The sequence below is a fragment of the Podarcis cretensis genome (assembly GCF_951804945.1).
Source record: "Podarcis cretensis genome assembly, chromosome: 2".
NCBI classification, from domain to species: Eukaryota; Metazoa; Chordata; class Lepidosauria; order Squamata; family Lacertidae; genus Podarcis; species Podarcis cretensis.
This window is the reverse complement of record NC_137171.1, coordinates 128,018,024-128,039,991: the sequence shown is the minus strand read 5'-3', so window position 1 is coordinate 128,039,991 and position 21,968 is coordinate 128,018,024. Positions and strand designations below refer to the sequence as shown.

At 49.5% G+C, this 21,968-nt stretch overlaps 2 protein-coding genes across 10 annotated transcripts in view; both read right to left on the bottom strand.

The window, feature by feature from the left end:
• LOC307209506 (uncharacterized protein) overlaps positions 1-21,968 on the bottom strand; it is a 267,574-nt gene that overhangs the window by 10,561 nt on the left and 235,045 nt on the right. The gene's annotated exons all lie outside the window — the stretch shown is intronic.
• Positions 1-21,968, bottom strand: part of LOC307209519 (uncharacterized protein) — a 75,631-nt gene that overhangs the window by 30,764 nt on the left and 22,899 nt on the right. For 4 of the 9 annotated variants that reach the window (XM_079964670.1, XM_079964666.1, XM_079964668.1 and 1 more), the window contains exon 2: positions 740-913. In XM_079964670.1, the coding sequence (XP_079820796.1) occupies positions 740-872 (133 nt within the window). In that variant the 5' untranslated portion in view covers positions 873-913. Of the gene's footprint in view, positions 1-739; positions 914-1,732; positions 2,898-3,127; positions 3,253-4,340; positions 4,750-5,201; positions 5,855-21,968 lie in introns of those variants that run through there. The other 5 variants (XM_079964662.1, XM_079964664.1, XM_079964665.1 and 2 more) reach the window with 5 other exon arrangements.

Here is a 21,968-nt window from a genome sequence, read left to right as displayed (position 1 = left end):
TTCATGAACCCAGAACTCATACACTGACCACTAATGATGAACTATATGTTATAGATATTCCGGCAAATTTATTCTGCTATTTTACATAGAAATGACATGAGAAGACTTGGTCTACATGTTTTATTATTCCTATGTTCCTTGTTTATAAAAGCAAATAAAAAGTTATTCCAAAAAGAAAAGAAAAGAAAAATACATGGAGGCCTCATCTGCATTCAATCTGCAAAGCAGGATCAGGTTCCTTTCAAGACTCGTGGCTTCTAGTGCTGCGCGATGGGGCGGAGGGAAGTTTGAGGATGGAGAAAAGAATAATATGATGGATTGAGGAAATAGAAATGTAAATGTATGGGGGGATGGGGAGGAAATGGTGTTGGCTTTGGTACATTTGTATTGTAATACAATATGTGAAAACCAATTTTTTAAAAAAGAGCCGTGGGTTCTAGTGCTGCGTGACGGATCAGTGTTGGACATTGGTAAGGCATTCAGATCACAGAACTGATTTTAGACCTTTTGAGCTGCCAACACATCACGGTGACTGGGGAGCTGTGACCTATTCCAAGCTCAAATTGCCTGCAGATGACAAAGGAGCAGGCAGGCAGGCAGGTGGGGGAGCCCGAAAAGGTGCTCCCCTTCTCCATCTCCATCCGCCTGCCTGCCTCCCCCCACCCCCTAGCTGAGGAAGCCCCAATACCTCTCTGGCTCCATCCCTCCACGTCCCCATCTCCCCTCCCCTGGGACTCACCAGATCTCTCGGAGGTCCCTGGGAGGGAGCGCTCAGAGGTTGAGAGGAGGGATGCGGGAGACAGCCGGACCAGGTCATGCGTCCATCTTCCCTCTTCCATCTCCTCTAGCTTGACAGGATCCGTCTCACTCATCCTTCCTGAGGAGTCAAGGAGCCAAAAGAAGCTGCAGGGTCCTGGGAGAGAGGAAGAAGCAAAGGGAGCCTCAGAGGCCCTGCAGGGATTCGCCTGCCCTAGATATTCTCCTGCCCCTGGAGAAGCCCAAATGGGGCAGCCCCTTCCCAACAGAAGCCCCATTTCTAAACATCTCCAGTGCTTGCAGTTTCCCCTGTTTGCTCCTCACCCCACTTCGTAAGGCTGACATTGAATTCAATGGTGCTTATGGACAGAACTTGGTGCCAAAACCAGTCACCATCCTGTCCCCAAGCCTTGGCCAATCATCAAAACTAAACTCCATTTCCTTCCATAGCAATACAGTGAAAGTTTGAGGCTTAATCCATTTCAATTTTATCACATAGTTCACTTTTCTGTTGTAATCCATAAATATAATCCCATTCTCTTTTATCTCCTCTTGCTTTTTATCAGTTTGTTAGCATTCGAGGTGTGTGTGTTGCCGAATCATTTATGTTAGAAGCATGATATATATATATAAAGAAAGAGTAAAGGCTCCCCCCTCCCCAACAACATACATTTTTCATCAACGGAAGTCTTCTTTCCAGTTGAAATTGTTTCGGCTTTGTATCTGTCTAAATTTAGCGGTTTATTATCTTGTTCCATCTGTACCAGCAGGCACCTTTAATTGAGGACAATTACCCACAAATCATCTGTTTGTTCTTTGCTAACGATCTCTGCTATCGTGGGAGCGGCATCCATTAAGGCAGACCGGAACCAGAGGCCTCAAAAGCCCCATTTCTAAGCAATTCCAGTGATTCCAATTTCAGCTCTTTGCTCCTCACCCCACTTTGTAAGGCTGGCATGGTCTGTACAGTAGTGACCTGAGAGTAGATCCCATTGTACTCAGTGGGGCTTATGGACACAACTTGGTGCCAAAACCAGTCACCATCCTGTCCCCAAGCCTGAAAACTGCAACCCCAGAGCATGGGCAGAAAACAGACGAGTAGCTAATACATGTAAGTGGCCCCATGCTTGGTGCTTTCTACGGAGAGTCCTCTTGACGCTCTTTGAGCTCTCTCATCGCAAGCCAGGCAGATGTTTTGGCCATATTTGCCTCTTGCATGGGGACCAAATCTTCGGGGAAAGAGGGTTCGTTCTGGTGGGCTGGATCTGGAGCGCAAAGGGTCACGTTTTGCTTGCATGAGCCCTTGTGTTCCTTCTTCAAACTTATTAGGCAGGAACGTCAGAGGTCCAATCTGGAGAATATTTCATTCTGGGCTACTTATGGCAGAGCACAGAAGACATGCAATCCATTCTTTTCAGTTCAGTCAAGTAGGTCCTTCCCTAGATTTCTCAAGTGCAAGGACCCAGGGCTGTCTGAGTTAGGGGGTTCCTTGGGGTCCAGGTCAGCTGGCTAGTCAGGATTGTCACCTGCAGAATATATGTCAACTAAAGGACAATAGTCTGCCTTGAATTGAGGACTTTTTGGAGGTGTTGCTGAATGTGGAAGCAGAGGAGCTGGTGATGCCACATTTTGGAATAATCTTGAGACTAATACACCACTCCTCCATAGATATTCTCTGCGCTTATACACTATATTCACAAACTTTACACTCCTCTTGTGACAAGATACCTAAAGGCTTAGGGTAGCTTGAGAGAAGTAGCTTATTTTGAGACAGCGCCCATTTCCAATTCTTGTTTATCAAAACCCTTTCCCTAGTTGGTTTGGTTTTGGCTTCTGACAGGACAGCAGAGCATTTGATAATCTTGCATATCGTTTCATATTGATATAGGGATCTGGTGTGCAAAGTCCAGTACAGTGGTACCTCGGGTTACATATGCTTCAGGTTATATACGTTTCAGTTTACAGACTCCGCTAACCTAGAAATAGTACCTCGGGTTAAGAACTTTGCTTCAGGATGAGAACAGAAATCATGCTCCGGCGGCACGGCAGCAGCAGGAGGCCCCATTAGCTAAAGTGGTGCTTCAGGTTAAGAACAGTGTCAGGTTAAGAACGGACATCTGGAACGAATTAAGTACTTAACCCAAGGTACCACTGTACAGTACATGCTTCTTAAGTGTTCTGTCTGGACCCAGAGCATGAGCTACTCTTAAGTAAGTTAAAAGGTATTTTTCTATGTCCCTCGTTAGCAGTCTCACCCAATGACGGATATTTCCTCATTTGCACCAGAGGCTTGGGAGAAGGAGTCTTTTAGCCTTGTATTAGCATTTCCTGAGGATAGTTCTGAATTTTTCTTTCAGATTAGTTCCTCTACCTGTTTAGCCTGAATTTGGCCTTGAGTCGCTTGAGCTCCTGGTCTCCGTGCCAGAGATGACTTAGCAGTTGAGCTGCCTGGGCCCCAAACCTCTTTCTGCTCATCCTTAGAGCTGCTGAGAGATCCTATAAGGTCTGTAATAGGATCTGGCTCCTGCTGTTTCTTAGCCACCTCCTCATTTTCCTTATTCACGAAAAATGGAGTAATTTTTGCTTATGCTTTCTTTAGAGAAGCTCTCTTTGGAGGAGGGTCAGTGGCATTTGGGGAGAGAACATTAATTTTGTAACTACTCTGGGTCAACACTGTTTTCCCCCTTAATTCCTTATCAAGTTTCCTGATACCAGAAATACCATATGCCTTATACCATTTTCTGAAATTCTGTGATTATCCTTGCTGTGATTTATTTAATGGAAACTGATTTTTTTCCAAACACTCCCCTGTATGAAGTATCTCATGGGAACTGTGGGTGGAGCTGCGAAGGAAGCTTTTTCCACATTTCAAGCACTAATTTCTTCCCCCGTTAGTTCTTTCATGTGAAGTGAGGCTCTCCTTCTGAACGAAGAGCTTTCCTTGATGGGAAGTGGACTGGGAGCTCGGACTAAAGTTCTCTCCACACTCTGAACATTTATATGGTTTCTCCATTGTGTGGATTCTCTTGGTTGTCTCCCTTCTTCTTCCTCTCCAATTCACCACCTACAATCTGCTGTTATATGGCAGTATTATTATTATTATTATTATTATTATGATGATGATGCTTAGGCTGAGGAAGAAATTGAGCCTGAAATGATTGAACAATGCAAATGACTGCTTGTGAAAGAGGAAGAAGGGAAATGAATTACTGCCTTTTTTGAAAAAATCTGCTCCAACTCCAAGCTCAGTCATTTCTTTGCTCAACCAAAAACAGACAGATGCAGAAAGGGAAACAGAAAATTTGACAGGATGTACCTCCACATCCCTGAGATCTCTGAAGCCTACATTGAAGAAGGCCTGGGCAGTTCAGAGCAGCCTCATCCAAGTTGGAAAAGGCAGGACTGGTGGAAGAATATTCCCAGACAGAAGAGGAGATGCATCTCCTATGGAGAGTTGTGGGTGTGTTGACACCTCAGATGCTGCAGGTGGCGCTATGGGGCTCCCTCAAAATAGAGGAGGTTTGTCCTTCAGAGATCTGTATGGAATTTCAAAACTGATCTCATGATCCAGCAGGGAGCCTTACCAGAGAGGCCACGATCCCAGGATTCTCCTCCTTGACTTCCATCTGCAGAGCTCTCTGGTCAGGATCCAGCAAAGCCCACTCCTCCTCTGTGAAAGGAACAGCTACGTCTTCAAAGCCCACTGGACCCTAAGAGAAAAAGGGAGAAGAAAGATGATATTTTTCTACACATTGCTCTGTTCTTTTCTGCCTCTTAATAGCTGCACTGTTTTAATACTATTCTTTTCTTGCATGCTTATTTCAGTATCTTAATGGAACAATTTTGTTGTGTATTTTAATGATGGGTCTTAATCCTTGTATAAATGTGGCCAGCATGACTAAGGCACTTCTGGCCAACCAGAGCAGCGCATGGAAACGCCATTTACCTTCCCGCTGGAGTGGTACCAATTTATCTACTTGCACTTAAGGGTGCTTTCGAACTGCTAGGTTGGCAGGCGCTGGGACCGAGCAGCGGGAGCGCACCCCGCCGCGGGGGTATTCGAACCGCCGACCATTCGATCGGCAAGCCCTAGGCACTGAGGCTTTTACCCACAGCGCCACCCGCGTCCCATTCCACATCATCATAATCCCTAAATCTGGAGGGGGTTTCTTTACCTGCCCACTTTTCCTTGACCCCAAGCCCCCTCCCCAAAATGAAGGCAGCATCTGGATCCAAAGGAAGAACAGAGCTTCAGACCTCCTGCGATCTCCTCAAGCCCCCTCCCTGGCTTGACAGAGAGGACAAGGGAGGACCCTCTGCTCCCTGACTTGGGGGTCTCTCCCCACTGTGTATGATCTGAGCAGGGACCCCCATGCCCCCTCCCTGCCCCCCTGGGACCCCCTTCTCCCCATTGCACCCTCAGAGGGAGGAAATAGGGGACTCACCGGATTCCAGGAGGGGCTTTTGCAAAGGAGAAAGAAGAAAGCAGGAAGGGATGGGGGGGGAGGGAATTGAGCGATGGAGGACCTTCACCCCCTTCACTTCCCATCCTCTCTAGGAATCCAGCTCTGCTCCTCTTAACCCTTGCAAAGCCTGCCCTTCCCTCTGCCTGCAGGCAGATCTGCTGCTGCGCTTAGAGCCTGCCCTCCCCGCCCCCATTGGCCCCAAGGAGCCCAGATCTAGGTCTTAGCAAGTGCCTTGGGCAGCTGAATGCCTAGATCCCAAACCCCTGCGGATGTTGGGAGGACCCTGCTCTGCTCTTGCTTTCCATTTGGGACGTGGCAAACATTGATCCGGGGAAGAGTTCAATCTGGACCATCCTGGGCATTTATTTGTTCATTTCAGAGATCCTGGGATTATGGGCTCTATTTTGCTGTCACCATCTGCAGCGATCCTGGAGCCCAAGAAAGCAAAATCTCTCACTGCCTCCATTTCTTCCCCTTCTATTTGCCAGGAGGTGATGGGCCCAGTGGCCATGATCTTCGTTTTTTTGATGTTGAGCTTCAGACCATATTTTGCACTCTCCTCTTTCACCCTCATTAAAAGGTTCTTTAATTCCTCCTCACTTTCTGCCATCAAGGTTGTGATATCTGAGGTGGTTGATATTTCTTCTGGCAATCCTAATTCCGGCTTGAGATTCATCCAGCCCAGCCTTTCGCATGATGAATTCTGCATAGAAGTTAAATAAGCAGGGAGACAATATACAGCCTTGCCGTACCCCTTTCCCAATTTTGAACCAATCAGTTGTTCCATATCCAGTTGTAACTGTAGCTTCTTGTCCCACATAGAGATTTCTCAGTAGACAGATGAGGTGATCAGGCACTCCCATTTCCCAACCCCCTTACCGTTATTGAACGGCATCCCGGTTATATGTATTCCCCTTTTCCCAAAAGTTGCTCCAAGAAGTTTTCCTCAGCGTTTGACCCACGTTGAGCCTGGAGTGTCCTAGGGAACCTTCTGCCACTGGAGAGTCAGGCTCAGGTGCCTTCTCCTGGCAGCTCATTCAGAAGACACCCTTGAAGCTGAGGCTCTTTTGGGACAAGGGGAATACATATAACTAGGATGCCATTAAATAATGGTAAGGGGGTTGGAGGGAAGGGTCTCCAGCCAGCCTGCCCCTTATTTTGAATTGGGGGGGGATGAGGGGCTAAGAAAAGCCCTCCCTGAAAACCAAGCGGGGGGGGGGAATGTGAGCAGGTGGAGGTGCTGATTTCTTCGTATTTGAGAGTTGCTGCTTCTCAAAATGGTGCTTTTAAAGTGGGGAGGGGGTTGGAGGTGGTGTTGAGCTTGACTTGCCCCTGTTTGGGACCCAGCAGGAAAGGAGGGCGTTTCTTATTCCAGAAAGAAGTCTGACAGAGCTGACTCCGGACTCCAGTTCAAAGGAAGAGGGACACCTGCCATCCTTTCTGTGTTTCCTGCCAGAAAACCAGTTTCTACTGGGTTCCCAGAACTATCTGACCCCATTTCGCACATCAGAGCAGGGCTGGACCAATCAGAAGCCTCTGCATTGGACAGCTGGCCAATCCGCTTTCAGATTCCCCTGGGCCTCCTCCTCCTCTCCTTCGCCCGGTGTCAGAGCTGCCCGAGGTCCCAGCTCACAAAGGACCAACGCCAGTTCTTGTTATATACAAAAGTCTTTATTGAAGATCAGTTTCGATTTCAAAGCCGCAGCGCGCAGCTCTACGTCTCAAACTCTAGACCGCTGAAGCTCCGTCTGAATCTCCTCCCCCCAGACACCAGTTTAAGACTCTAGCCTTGCTCCACCTCTTCCTTTGCTCTTTCCTCCTCTGGGTCCGCCTGCTGCTGGGGTCTTGCCCTTTCTAGACTCTTCTGACGCTGAGTCCCCTGAGTCTTCCTCCTCCCTCCGGCGGGCTTTAGGACCTGGTTCCCAATCCGGGTTTTCTGCTGTGCCGCGCGCCTGTACATTTGAACTTGGCGCGCGCGCCCAGCCAGCAACCTTTCTCCTGACCGTTACACTGCTCCTGTCACTGCTTCCCCCTTCGGGGAGGCTAGCTGGACCTGACTTCCCCTCCGTTCCCTCACTCTGCGATAGAGGCGTGGTCAGCCCTGCCTCATCTTCTCTCCCCACTGGAGGAGACGCTGGCCCTGATACATGGGACTCTTCCCCCCCACTACGCTCTGGTGGGGGAGCTGGTCCTGATCTCCCGCTGCTGCTTTGAGAGTCCCCGCTGGCCCCTTGCTTCTGGTGCATCCCCCCTGGGACCCCCCTTGCCCTGGCCGTCGGCGCCCCCCTCTGGGAATCTTCTGATTCGCTGGAGAAGCTCATGGAATCTCTCGGGCCACTGTCATCTTCCCCTACGCTGCCCTCAGATTCTTCCCCTTTGCTCTCCGTTTCCCCTCTCCCCTGTGTCTCTGCTCCTGCGCCCCTGACACCCGGTTTCCTGAGGGAGTTTTCCCCCTGAGTTTCCCTCATGGCTGCTCCCCCTCCCAGCTTCTCCTTCATTTCTCCTTCCTTCTCTCTTCCTGTTTCTCCCCCCCCCCCAGTATTTGGGGGCATCTGGATCCCCCCCCAAGGCCAGGCAGCTCCTGTAGGAGCCCATGGAGGCAGCAGGGCCAGGAGATTGCATTTGTCCGAAAAAGGCGGGAACGCCATTTTGTTTTTCCCAGAGACGCCATGGCTCCCCTGTGGTCCTCGGGGGTCCCACGCTCTCGGGGTCTCTCCTCCCGGATGAAGGAGGGCGGCACCTTTGGTCCTCAGCCGCCTCCCTGCCATGATGGCTTGGCCTCCGCAGGGCAGCCTCTCTCCCCGCCATGTTGGCCCCACGGAGGAGGAGGCCTCCCCATTGGGAGACGAGGAGGGAAAGCCCCTCTCTGTCTCAGAGGCCCAAGGAGGAGAATAGTAATACAGTGGTACCTTGCGTTACAGACGCTTCAGGTTACAGACTCCGCTAACCCAGAAATATTACCTCAGGTTAAGAACTTTGTTTCAGGATGAGAACAGAAATTGTGTGGTGGCGGCAGCAGGAGGCCCCATTAGCTCAAGTGGTACCTCAGGTTAAGAACAGTTTCAGGTACTTTCAGGCAGAAGTCAACTTCTTGCCTCAACTTGGAGGCTGTCAGGGCATTAAAGGCAGAAGTCCAGGCGCAGCTTCTCTTCTCAGGCCGATGTTCCGCTTTCTAGACATGGTGGTCAAATGCTGGACTCCATTTCTGCCCCTTCTTCCCTCTCCTTCCTGGACTGAGTCATGTCCCATTCAGACTTGGGGGGTTCCTGAGCGAGGGGCCCTTTCCCTCTCAGTCCGCCCCGCACCCCCAGGGGGTCCCCTCAGCCCTCCTTTTTGGGGGTCTCCCTCCCCTCCCCACAGCTTCTCCCCTTGAACTCCCGCCTGACTCCTCTTCCTCTCCTCCCCACCTTCCCCTCCAAGCTCCCCCCTCAGCCCATCCCTCAGAAAAGCAGCCTTGCATTTTCCCACCAAAAGGGCTGGTTCCGCCACCCCCGGTGGCATGGCAGCCAATCAGAGCGAGGCTCCAGGAAATTTCTGAGGGACTAAGTCCGCTGACTGGTCTGGCTCTGCTGTCCATCACGGGCCCAAACAAGGGGGGCATCCAGCAGCTGCCATATATCTAATAATCAATCAATCAATCTTTATTACGGTCCAGAGACCCAACAAATCATTACAAAACAATTTATTAGATATATCTAATAAATGGGTGGAGGAAAAGTCTGGGAAGGGGCGAGAGGCCCCTCCCTGCCCCCCTCAAGGCTCCTCTCAGGTTCCTCCAGGGTCCGAAGCCGCCTCCTCCATTTTGGGGGGGGGCCAGGAAGGGAGTGGTCCCTGCAGCTTGGCCTGCTGGAAAGGGGGCGACATGCAAGAGGCCAGCCTGGCAGGGTTGTTGTGGAAGGAGGAGCTCCTGGGAGGAAAGGAGGGGCCAGGGAAATGCCATTCTGCCAGTAAGGTGCCTCCGTCTCTCACTCCTCCTCCAAACGAGAGCCAGGGGTGTGTATATATATCTATGTATGTTGGTAGGTAGGTAGATGATAGATATGTATGGGTGTATAACAGACATGCACAAAATTGCCCTCATTCAAGATGGCTGCCGGCCCTTCCTCCCGCTCCAAACATAGAAGGACCGGTTGCAGGGCAGCAGCTGAAGAAGGAGCAAAAAGGGTTTTCTGGTGTGTGTGTTTCTTTGTGGCTGATTAGCTGCTCTCCCTGTGCAAAGTTTGATCCATCTTTTAGATTTAGGGGAGCAAGTCTCAAACGTTTGTTGGGGGAGACCTAGGGTTTTTTTGGGGGGGGTTATTTGTCCTGTCTTCACACTTCTTATGATGGAGGACTGCTGTAGCCACTCCCAACGACACGTTCTCAAGATGGAAAGTGAAGGAACAGCTGCAATCGCCTGAGGTTCCTGCGCAATGTTTGCCATCTTGCCAAAGGTTTTCATTTCATTATAAATCATCTCCCAGAAAGCCTTAATCCTTGGGCACGTCCACCAAAGGTGAAAGAATGTACCTTCAGTTTCTTTACATTTCCAGCATTTCTTATCGGGCAAATGATAGATTTTTGCAAGCTTGACTGGTGTCATGTACCACCTGTATATCATTTTCATAATATTCTCTCTTAAGGCATTGCATGCCGTAAATTTCATACCTGTGGTCCACAACTGTTCCCAGTCAGCAAACATAATGTTATGTCCAACATCTTGTGCCCATTTAATCATGGCAGATTTTACCGTTTTACCGCTTCTTATGATGGAGGACCGCTGTAGTCACCCCCAACGACACGTTCTCAAGATGGAGAGTGAGGGAACAGCTGCAGTCGCCTGCGGTTCCTGCGCAATGTTTGCCATCTTGCCAAAGGTTGCAGGCAGCTTTACCTGCAGCAATTGCATGTTGATTGCCCTCTTAGAAGACAAAGTTCAGCAACTGGAGGAACGTGTGGCTACGCTCCAAAGAATTAGAGAGCTGGAGCTCTTCTTGGAAGCAACAGAGCACACCGTCTCCACCAAGGAGGAGACAGGGGACTCCCCTGAGAAGGAGGCTAGTTCACCAACACAGGAGCCAGATATATGGAGAAACGTGACTCAAAGAAGTAGGAGGCCCAGGGTTCGCTCTGATTGTTTAGAAATACACAATCGCTTTGAGGTCCTCTCCCCTAGCATGGAAGACGAAGAGCAGACTCCATTTGAGGATCTCTCCCTCATTACAGTCAATCAGGTATATGAAGACGAGCAGCAAAGTCAGTCCTCAGGGAATGTGCAGGCGACCTTGGAACGGACAGCTCACGGAAGAACCCCGACCAGACCTAAGAGGAGGCGTGTAGTGGTGATAGGGGATTCCCTACTGAGGGGAACAGAAGCAGTCATCTGTGGGCCTGACAAGATGTCTCGGGAAGTGTGCTGTCTCCCCGGGGCTAAGATCCAAGATGTAACTGAACGACTGCAAGGAATCATAAAACCCACTGACAAATACCCCTTCCTCTTGGTTCATGTGAGAACCAATGACACTGCAAGCAATAGCCTCCAGAAGATCAAAAGAGACTCCGAGGCTCTGGGCAGGAAATTGAAGCAATTAAATGCACAAATTGTCATCTCATCTGTCCTCCCAGTTGAACGACGTGGCCCAGGGAGAGAGAGAAAAATAGTGGAAGTGAACAGCTGGCTTCGCAAATGGTGTAAACAGGAACGGTTTGGATTCTTAGATCACGGACTGCAGTTTCTTGAAGATGGACTTCTGGCAAGCGATGGGCTGCACCTCACAACGGTTGGGAGGAATGTTTTTGCCAAAAATCTCAGAAACCTCATCAGGAGGGCTTTAAACTGACTAATGTGGACTTCCGGGTTGGCGCCTCCGGCAATGGCGGAGCTCCTCCGATCGGGAGGAACTTACTCTGTGAAAAACAGGGTCTGACCACCACGGCGAAGGCGGAGACCCATTGAAATCACAAGCGGGAGAAGCTTGTGAACCTGGGATTCGGCTGGCACCTTTTGCACCTCCCCTACTCGCGGGGAAACCCTGTTTTGGGGTTCCGGAGCGACGTGGGGTGAGTGGCGCGGTGCTTTGAATCGACTGCTTCTTTCACGGAGTGAAGCCGCATTGCTGTTGCTGGAGAGTGCTGACTTTTTCCTGTGGACAATTGGATTTTAAACAACTACCCGTGAGTAGAACGGAAAATTGGATCTTTAAATACCTTAATTTGGCGCTGAAGCGGGAAGGCATAAACAGGAAGTCCGCCTTCCGCTTTTGTAAATAGACTGAAGCAAAGACGTTACAAGCTAAAGTCTTTGAAAGCTTTGGACAAAGGATTAAATCCCCATCGGTTAAAAATACAAAAACCCCCTTGGAAGCAGGTGAAGAGGGGGGAAATTTTGAACTTAGTAAGCCTGCAGGAGTGAGGGGAAAATCAAATCACCACAGCTCTGAACCTGGGAACGGCTGCCAGATGACGTTTGGGGAAAGTTCATTGACAGAACGGATTTGACAGCTAGCTAAAATAAGAGTAAGATACTGTTTCCATTGTCCTCTTCTGCATTTAAAATGGAGGAAAAGGTAACTGAAAATCGAAACTATGTTTATTGTTTGAGTTGTGCTTGAAAGAACTGATACAAGTGGAGACTGTTTCCCTCTAGAGGGAACTTGTGAAACTGTTATAGGAGTGTAACTGGGAGGTCTCCAGCTGCAAGATAAGGATTCTGAGAACCAGAGATTGACCTTGGACTATTCAAAATCTTGATAACTTCATAAAGAGGCAGATGACATGACTTTTAAAATTGATAATTTGGAACAGAAAGTGACTAATTTGAGACAAAAAGCAAACACCAACACAGAAATAATTCAGGACCTGGTACAGGAACCTGCTTTGGCAGAACAAATGGTGGAGGAAAAGGAGAAAGTTGTTGTTTTTGAACCTAAAATAACACAAGCGGGGTCCTTAATTTTACAGAAGCAAATTGAGGCCTATAAATTGAGTCCTTTTGTGACTGAATCTAGAAAAAGCCAGATTTTGAGGATTGGATCCTGGTTTGGACTCAAGAAGGAAAGTTGGAAAGATCCCTCTATTCAGGGATTAATTGACTTTTGGGACATGGACTTGGATTTGGAGCAGATTGAAGTTTTGGGGGCCTTTGGATTTGGAGGAATCCTGAAATATGTCCTGAAACACTTTACAGACCCTAGCTTCAACTATGGAAATTTGGCTGAACTGTCCAGAAGGAATAAAAGTATTGTTAGGATGGAGTTGTCTCGAAATTTGCTCTCTAGCATTAAAGAATATGAAGAAGATCTGCAGAAGGGACCTGGAAAAGAGTTAAGAGCCTCGGACATAAGATCTCCAGGTTGATGGACTATATGGAATTGACGGAAAGGACTGGCAGAATCCGAAACCAGGGAGAGGAGTTGATGGAAGAAGATTGGAAAATTTAAAGTTTATATATAGAAATATCGCAAAATTAATGAGGGATAGAAAAATGGTGGATTGACATTTTATGGATTTAGCAGAAATGTTATAAGGAGTTAAGTATATATAAGTATTTTAGTTTTAATGTTAAAATAAGGTTAAAAAAAATGTTATTTATAATATGAAAGAGAATAGAGAAAGATGGAAAGGGTTTGCTGAAATAACTAGTAGAAGTGGAATACAAAAAGGGAGGTGAGAGGTGGTCGATGAAACAAGGGAATGAAAGAAAAAGTATCGAAAGGGGGATGTATTTTTTTAATTGTTTTTGTTTTGTTTTATTTAGGGTTAGGGTTAGGGAGTGGGTTTGGTTTAGTTTAGTTTAAGGTGTTTAGTTTAATGGGTTTAGGTTGTGTTTTGTATTGTCTATATATTGTATTGTCTTTTTTTCTTGTTTTTTCTCTTCTGTCTACCTTCCTTTTAAAAGTAATAAATATTATCTTTTTTAAAAAAGTAAACTGACTAATGTGGGGGAGGGAGACAGTGCTCCTGAAGGTAGGAGTCTATCAATTGATGAAGATGATCATCCAAATGTCATAGACCAAATGGAGCAAACAGCACGCAGACCTAGTGGTGGGAGGAAAAAATCCTTAAATAAGAGACACGGGGGAATGATTAATGGACTTCAGTGTCTACACTAATGCGCAAAGCATGGGAAATAAACAAGATGAGCTTGAGCTCTTGGTACAGCAAACTAAATATGACATAATAGGCATCACTGAAAGCTGGTGGGATAAGTCCCACGACTGGAATGTAATAATAGATACAATCTATTTCAGAGAAACAGACCAGACAAGAAAGGAGGAGGAGTGGCGTTATATGTCAGGCATGTGTATACCTGTGAAGAGATCCAAGATTTAGAACCTCAAAGCCAAAGTGAGAGCATTTGGGTCAAAATTAAGGGAGAGAAGAATAACAATGACCTCATTGTGGGAGTTTACTATAGATCCCCAAGCCAAACGGAGGACATAGATGATGCCTTCCTGGAACAGATGGCCAAGCATGCAAAAGGAAGGGAGATAGTAGTAATGGGGGACTTCAATTACCCGGATATTTGCTGGATGTCAAACTCAGCCAAGAGCATAAGGTCAAACAGATTCCTCACTGGCCTTGCAGACAACTTCGTTGTCCAGAAAGTGGGAGAAGCAACAAGAGGAACAGCCATTTTAGATCTGGTCCTAACCAATGTAGATGACCTGGTTAGTGGGGTAGAAGTGGAAGGATCATTAGGCGTGAGTGATCATGCTCTTCTGAAGTTTACTATACAGCGGAAAGGAGCAGCCAAGCATACTAGGACTCAATTTCTTGACTTTAAGAAAGCCGACTTAGGGAAGTGCTGGGTGAGATCCCATGGACAGTAATACTAAAAGGAAAGGGAGTTCATGATGGCTGGGATTTTTTTAAAGAGGGAGATAGTAAAAGCACAACTTCAGGCAATACCAATGAGACGGAAACACGGAAGGTGCCTAAAGAAGCCAGGGTGGCTATCTAAAGAACTTTTAACTGACTTAAGATTAAAAAAGGATGTGTACAAAAAATGGAAAAGGGGGGAAACCACCAAAGAGGAATTCAAACAAATAGCCAGCACGTGTAGACACAAAGTCAGAAAAGCTAAAGCACAGAATGAACTCAGGCTTGCTAGAGAGGTTAAAAGCAACAAAAAAGGCTTTTATGGGTATGTTCGTAGCAAAAGGAAGAACAAAGAAACAGTGGGGTCACTCAGAGGAGAAGATGGTGAAATGCAAACAGGGGACACAGAAAGGGCTGAACTCCTCAATTCCTAGTGAATCTCCTCAGAGGTTTAGAGAAAGGAGGCAGATTGGTGAAGATTAATGACACTAAGACTGTTTTGATGTATGGAAGTGATGTTATATGGAAATCGTCTGGATATGGCTCCTGGACAAAAAAAATAATATCCACGCAGGATTACAAACTGTTCTAACCAGCTTGCGGAGACTATCAGAGGTCACAAAGAGAAAGGAAAAATATATGAAAATAACAACAAGAGATGTGGAAAAACAATAAAACAATAAACAAAAAAATCGTCTTCTCCGATAAAGAAAACAATGCCCGACTTGAAGAATTTGGAGCAAGTGATTCAGCAGAGCCCAGAATAACACAGCCCAGAATAACTAAGGAGATAGTACAAGAATACTTGGCTAGTTTAGATGTATTCAAGTCTCCAGGGCCAGATGAACTGCATCCAAGAGTATTAAAAGAACTGGCAGATGTGATCTCAGAACCACTGGCAGTCATCTTTGAGAATTCCTGGAGAACAGGTGAAGTCCTGGCAGACTGGAGGAGGGCAAATGTTCTCCCTATTTTCAAAAAGGGGAAAAGAGAGGACCCAAATAATTACCGCCCAGTCAGTCTGACATCAATACCAGGGAAGATTCTGGAGCAGATCATTAAGCAAACAGTCTGTGAGCACCTAGAAAAGAATGCTGTGATCACCAATAGTCAGCATGGATTTCTGAAAAATAAGTCATGTCAGACTAACCTGATCTCGTTTTTTGACAGAATTACAACCCTGGTAGATGAAGGGAACACAGTGGATGTAGCCTACCTTGATTTCAGCAAGACATTTGACAAGGTGCCCCATGATATTCTTGTAAAGAAGCTGGTAAAATGCGGACTTGACTACGCTACCACTCAGTGGATTTGAAACTGGCTGACTGACCGAACCCAAAGGGTGCTCATCAATGGTTCCTCTTCATCCTGGAGAAGAGTGACTAGTGGGGTGCCACAGGGTTCTGTCTTGGGCCCGGTCTTATTCAACATCTTTATCAACGACTTGGATGATGGACTCAAGGGCATCCTGATCAAATTTGCAGATGACACCAAACTGGGAGGGGTGGCTAACACCCCAGAGGACAGGATCACACTTCAAAACGACCTTGACAGATTAGAGAACTAATCTATGGTTGCCCTGACCCAACATGGCCTCTGCTCTTTCTGGCCTCCTGGACAGCGTCAACTCCGGGACGGCCCTCCTCGCGCGGTGAATGGAGGGGCGAAGTCAACTTACACTTGGATGTGGAGGCTGTCAGGGCCTGAAGCGCAGCAGGACAGGCCCAGCTTTTCTTCAGCTCCGCTTGCCCAAATGCAGCTGCTCCCCTTCAGGCCGATGTTCCCCTTTCTAGAAATGGGGGCCTAATGCTTCCCTCTCTCTCTGCTCCCTTCCCTGAGTACTTGCACCATTCAGTGCTTTGGACGCAGCCCTGCTTCCCTGGCGGAAGAGCAGGATTAAGGGCACCAGGAATATCTATCCTTTACGAACTCCGGAGGGGAGCTTCTCGCTCCTCCTGTGACAAGATCCCAAAGGCTGAGGGTAGCATGAGAGAACTAGTCTCTTTTGAGACAGCACCAATTTCCATTTCTTCTTGATCAAAACCCACAAACGCTCAGCTAGTTTTTCCCTGAAGGTTTTACAAGTATCTATCAGGATGGTAAGAATTTGACTAGTGAGCCAAAAAGGATTTTATGTGTTCCATGTCCTCTGCTAGTAGTAGTACAAGGCACCCAATGACTGATAATCCCTCCTCATTTGTCCGAAAAGGTTGGGAGAAGGAGTCTTCTATCCTTGCTTTAGCATTTCCTGAGGATACACCTGAAATTTGCTTTCACATTAGTTCGCCTACTTGCTTAGCCTGAATAGGGGAGAGACATGTGTTGTTGCATCTGGGACACAGGAAGTGGTCCGGTTGTGAAGATGCAGGTGGGAAAAATATTGCGCCCGGGAAAGGGAAAATGGGAGTCAACAGACACTCAAGGAATAGTTTCGGAGAAAAAGCTTTATTTCTACCATCCATGAACTAGTAGAAGGAGCAAGTGTGATAATATGCTTAGCTAATGCTTTTAGCCTTAGAGAGAAAAAAAAGCTTTGAGAGTTCCTGAGGCGAGGCTTGGAGGCCTGGCTGGGGGGGGGATCCAGAAAGAGTTTTAGGGTTTTTAGGGTAACCTGACTGTCTTTCTTCACTCCTGCGAAGTGGCCCCTCCCTGGCTTGGCAGAGAGGACAAAGGAGGACCCTCTGCTCCCCGACTTGGGGGTCTCCCCCATTAGGCATGATCTGAACAGGGACCCCCATGCCCCCTCCCTGCACCCCGGGTAGTGGCATAACAAGGTCAGGGGGTACCTGGTGTGGAAAAGGTTTTGTCACCTCCCCAATATTGACCTCTATTTTTTTGCCTGCAAAAATGTTTTGACTTTATTTCATATTTTCTTACAAAGGAATGTGGATTTTGGGCCTCTGATAACAAGGAGGCCACTGTGGAGAGATGCTTAAATCTATAGGATGCATTGTGTTTTGGCTTGTGTTGTTTTATATATATTTATTGTTCATTTATTTCATAAAATTTATTTTAAAAAACCTGTAAAGTTGTTTACAATACAAAAAAACAAAGAAACAACAACACCACTGCAGTAAAATCAATAAAAAATAACAAGCCTACTTTAAAACACAGAAAAGCTAAACTATGAAAAGAGATTAAAATTACTTCAGCTTCCTAAGCATCTGGCTATGCTTGCCTAAACAAGAATGCTTTTAGCCGCTGCCTGAAAAGAGTCCAGCAGAGGCACAAGCAGGCTGCTGCTGCTGCTCTAGCGAGTGCTGGGGGGCCGCTCCCTTTCCTGCCAACTCCATCTGGCCTAGGGGGCGGAGCCTGCCCTCACCGCCACAGCTTAAGAGGCCCAAGGGGCGGAGCCTGCCCTCACCGCCACAGCTTAAGAGGCCCAAGGGGCGGAGCCTGCCCTCACCGCCACAGCTTAAGAGGCCCAAGGGGCGGAGCCTGCCCTCACCGCCACAGCTTAAGAGGCCCAAGGGGCGGAGCTTGCACTCACCGCCACAGCTTAAGAGGCCCAAGGGGCGGAGCCTGCCCTCACCGCCACAGCTTAAGAGGCCCAGGGGGCGGAGCCTGCCCTCACCGCCACAGCTTAAGAGGCCCAAGGGGCGGAGCCTGCCCTCACCGCCACAGCTTAAGAGGCCCAAGGGGCGGAGCCTGCACTCACCGCCACAGCTTAAGAGGCCCAGGGGGCGGAGCCTGCCCTCACCGCCACAGCTTAAGAGGCCCAAGGGGCGGAGCCTGCCCTCACCGCCACAGCTTAAGAGGCCCAAGGGGCGGAGCCTGCCCTCACCGCCACAGCTTAAGAGGCCCAAGGGGCGGAGCCTGCCCTCACCGCCACAGCTTAAGAGGCCCAGGGGGCGGAGCCTGCCCTCACCGCCACAGCTTAAGAGGCCCAAGGGGCGGGGCCTGCCCTCACCGCCACAGCTTAAGAGGCCCAAGGGGCGGAGCCTGCCCTCACCGCCACAGCTTAAGAGGCCCAAGGGGCGGGGCCTGCCCTCACCGCCACAGCTTAAGAGGCCCAGGGGGCGGAGCCTGCCCTCACCGCCACAGCTTAAGAGGCCCAAGGGGCGGAGCCTGCCCTCACCGCCACAGCTTAAGAGGCCCAGGGGGCGGAGCCTGCCCTCACCGCCACAGCTTAAGAGGCCCAAGGGGCGGAGCCTGCCCTCACCGCCACAGCTTAAGAGGCCCAAGGGGCAGAGCCTGCACTCATCGCCACAGTTTAAGAGGCCCAAGGGGCGGAGCCTGCCCTCACCGCCACAGCTTAAGAGGCCCAAGGGGCGGAGCCTGCCCTCACCGCCACAGCTTAAGAGGCCCAAGGGGCGGAGCCTGCCCTCACCGCCACAGCTTAAGAGGCCCAAGGGGCGGAGCCTGCCCTCACCGCCACAGCTTAAGAGGCCCAAGGGGCGGAGCCTGCCCTCACCGCCACAGCTTAAGAGGCCCAAGGGGCGGAGCCTGCCCTCACCGCCACAGCTTAAGAGGCCCAAGGGGCGGAGCCTGCACTCATCGCCACAGTTTAAGAGGCCCAAGGGGCGGAGCCTGCCCTCACCGCCACAGCTTAAGAGGCCCAAGGGGCGGAGCCTGCCCTCACCGCCACAGCTTAAGAGGCCCAAGGGGCGGAGCCTGCCCTCACCGCCACAGCTTAAGAGGCCCAAGGGGCGGAGCTTGCACTCACCGCCACAGCTTAAGAGGCCCAAGGGGCGGAGCCTGCCCTCACCGCCACAGCTTAAGAGGCCTGAGGGAGGCTTCCGGGACACTGCTGTTGCTGCTGCTGTTCTAGTGAGTGCTGGCTGGGCCGCTCTCTTTCCTGTCAGCTCCATCTGGCCTAGGGGGCGGAGCCTGCACTTATCACTTCAGCTTAAGAGGCCTGAGCAGCTACCTGCAGCAAGGGACAAAATGGTTTTAAATGCTTTAAGCTCTTTTAATTTGCAGCACCTTAAATGGTGGTGGTTGTTTTTTATAACATTATGTTATTTCATTATTTTATTTTTGCTTGGGGTGGGATAAGCATTTAGTCAGGGTGGGGAGTAGTTTAATTTGAGCGCTCTTGTTTCTTGCTTTGTTTTTAATTATTATTAATCTGTTGAGTTATTATATAATTTGTATTTTGCTTTTTAAGGGGAAGGGTCAAGGCTGCCTGGGAGTGGGCCTCGGCCAATAGAGTGGCTGGGGCAGGTTCCACGGGGGGGGTGTATTGGGACACCCGATCTCAGTGATCACGGGCAGCAGGAGGAGTTATGCTAAGACCAGACCATGTCATTACCGAGGAGGCAGGTTTAGTCGTTGTTTGAGGACTATCCCTGCCTCCGGGTCTGGTCCTGACCGGAAGGATACAGGAATCAGCAAGGGAAACCCACATGACCTGAAAGTGTTGCTGTGCAATGCCAGGTCACTGATGACTAAAACCACTGCCATCCACGACCTGATTGTGGATGGAGGATTTGACCTGGCATGTGTGACAGAGACCTGGTTGGATGAAGCAGATGGGCCTCTCCTTGCCGCTGCTTGCCCACCAGGTTTCTCTTATGCACAGCAACCCAGGCCTTGTGGGCGGGGAGGGGTGTTGCAGTGATTTTTAGGAAGTCATTAGTCTGCACCAGGCGTCCTATTGGGAAGACTCAGTTCTCTGAGCGCATGTTCTGGAAGCTGGGCAATAGGGGCAGTACAGGATTCCTTTTGGTGTACCGACCTCCCCGCTGCAACAAGGATCCCCTGCCCAAGCTGCTTCAGGTCGTGGCGGATGTTGTCCTGGAGACACCTAGTTTGGTTGTCCTAGGGGATTTTAACATCCATGCCGACACGACCTTACAAGGGGCTGCTCGGGACTTCGTGGAAAGCATGGCCTCCATGGGGCTGTCCCTGAATAAGTCTGGCCCAACCCATAGCCGCGGACATGCCTTGGACCTGGTGTTTACCTCTATGGATGTTGGTGATCTGACACTAAGTAAAAGCGAAACGAAATAAGTACCATGGTCAGATCACTTCCTGGTGCAACTGGACTTCTCCGCGACCCATCTCCTCTGCAGGGAGGTGGGACCAATTCGGATGGTCCGCCCCCGCCACTTAATGGATCCAAATGGTTTCCAGAGAGTGGTAGGGGATGCTTTATCCCATGTTGATGGCCTTTCAGCTGATTCCCTGGTGGCCCGCTGGAATGCGGAGTTAACCAGGGCTATCGACTGTCTGGCTCCGAAGCGCCCTCTCCGATTGCATGGAGCCCGGACAGCCCCGTGGTTTTCCCCGGTGCTGAGGGTGATGAAACAATCGTTGAGACGGCTAGAGCGCCGGTGGTGGAAAACTCATTCTGAATCAGACCGGACATGGGCTAGAGCTCAACATCAAGCCTACCAAGTGGCAATGGCGATGGCGAAGAGGGCCTTCTTCGCCGCCTCCATTGCATCTGCAGAAAACAGCAGGAGACTTTTTCAGGTGGTTCGCAATCCATCAGAACCACCTGTACCACCGGGGCCTGGTAGGGACCCCAAGATCTCCTGCAATGCTTTTGCAAAGTTTTCTGCAGGTAAAGTCGCTCAGATTCAGGAGGTAGACTCCACCGTGGGAGCAGGGCCAGGGCGGGAGAGTGCTAGAGTTCTGTCTGGTCCTGTTACATGGGATCAATTCCAATCTGTTACCTCCGAGGATGTGGACAGGCTGCTTGGACAAGTGAAACCGACCACCTGTCTCCTTGATCCTTGCCCATCCTGGCTAATAAAAGAGAGCTGGGAAGGGCTGGGTGATGGGCTCTGTGGGGTGGTGAATGCTTCCCTCTGTGAGGGAGCCTTCCCAGACCCGCTAAAAGAGGCGGTCATTAAACCGCTTCTTAAAAAACCATCTTTAGATGCGGCCACAATGGCCAACTATCGCCCAGTCTCAAATCTACCATTCTTGGTCAAGGTTATTGAGCGGGTGGTTGCTGAACAACTCCAAGCACGCCTGGAGGATGTGAACCATTTGGATCCCTTCCAATCGGGATTCAGGCCTCATCATGGGACTGAAACTGCCTTGGTCGCACTGGTTGATGATCTCTGGCGGGTTAGGGGCAAAGGTGAGAGCTGTTTCCTAGTTCTGCTGGATCTCTCAGCGGCGTTTGATACCATCGACCATAACATCCTTATGGACCGTCTAGAGGGGCTGGGAGCTGGGGGCACTGTCATACAGTGGTTCCGCTCCTTCCTCCTGGGCCGTGTCCAGAAAGTGGTGGTGGGGGGTGAGTGTTCAGACCCCTGGGCTCTCACTTGTGGGGTGCCTCAGGGTTCCATCCTCTCCCCCATGCTTTTTCATATCTATATGAAGCCGCTGGAAGAGATCATCAGGAGGTTTGGACTGGGTGCTCATCAGTATGCAGATGACACCCAGCTCTACCTCTCCTTTAAATCAGAACCAGTGAAGGCGGTGAAGGTCCTGTGTGAGTGCCTGGAGGCGGTTGAAGAATGGATGGCGGCTAACAGATTGAGGTTGAATCCTGACGAGACGGAAGTACTGTTTTTGGGTAACAGGGAGCGTGTGGGTGATTCCCTGGTCATGAATGGGGTAACTGTGCCCCTGAAGGACCAGGTGCGCAGCTTGGGAGTCATTTTGGACTCACAGCTGTCCATGGAGGCGCAGGTTAACTCTGTGTCCAGGGCAGCTGTCTACCAGCTCCACTTGGTACACAGGCTAAGACCCTACCTGCCCACGGACTGTCTCGCCAGAGTGGTGCATGCTCTAGTTATCTCCCGCTTGGACTACTGCAATGCGCTCTACATGAGGTTACCTTTGAAGGTGACCCGGAAACTGCAATTAATCCAGAATGCGGCAGCTAGACTGGTGACTGGGAGTGGCCGCCGGGACCACATAACACCCATCTTGAAAGACCTACATTGGCTCCCAGTACATTTCTGAGCACAATTCAAAGTGTTGGTGCTGACCTTTAAAGCCCTAAACGGCCTCGGTCCTGTATACCTGGAGCGTCTCCAC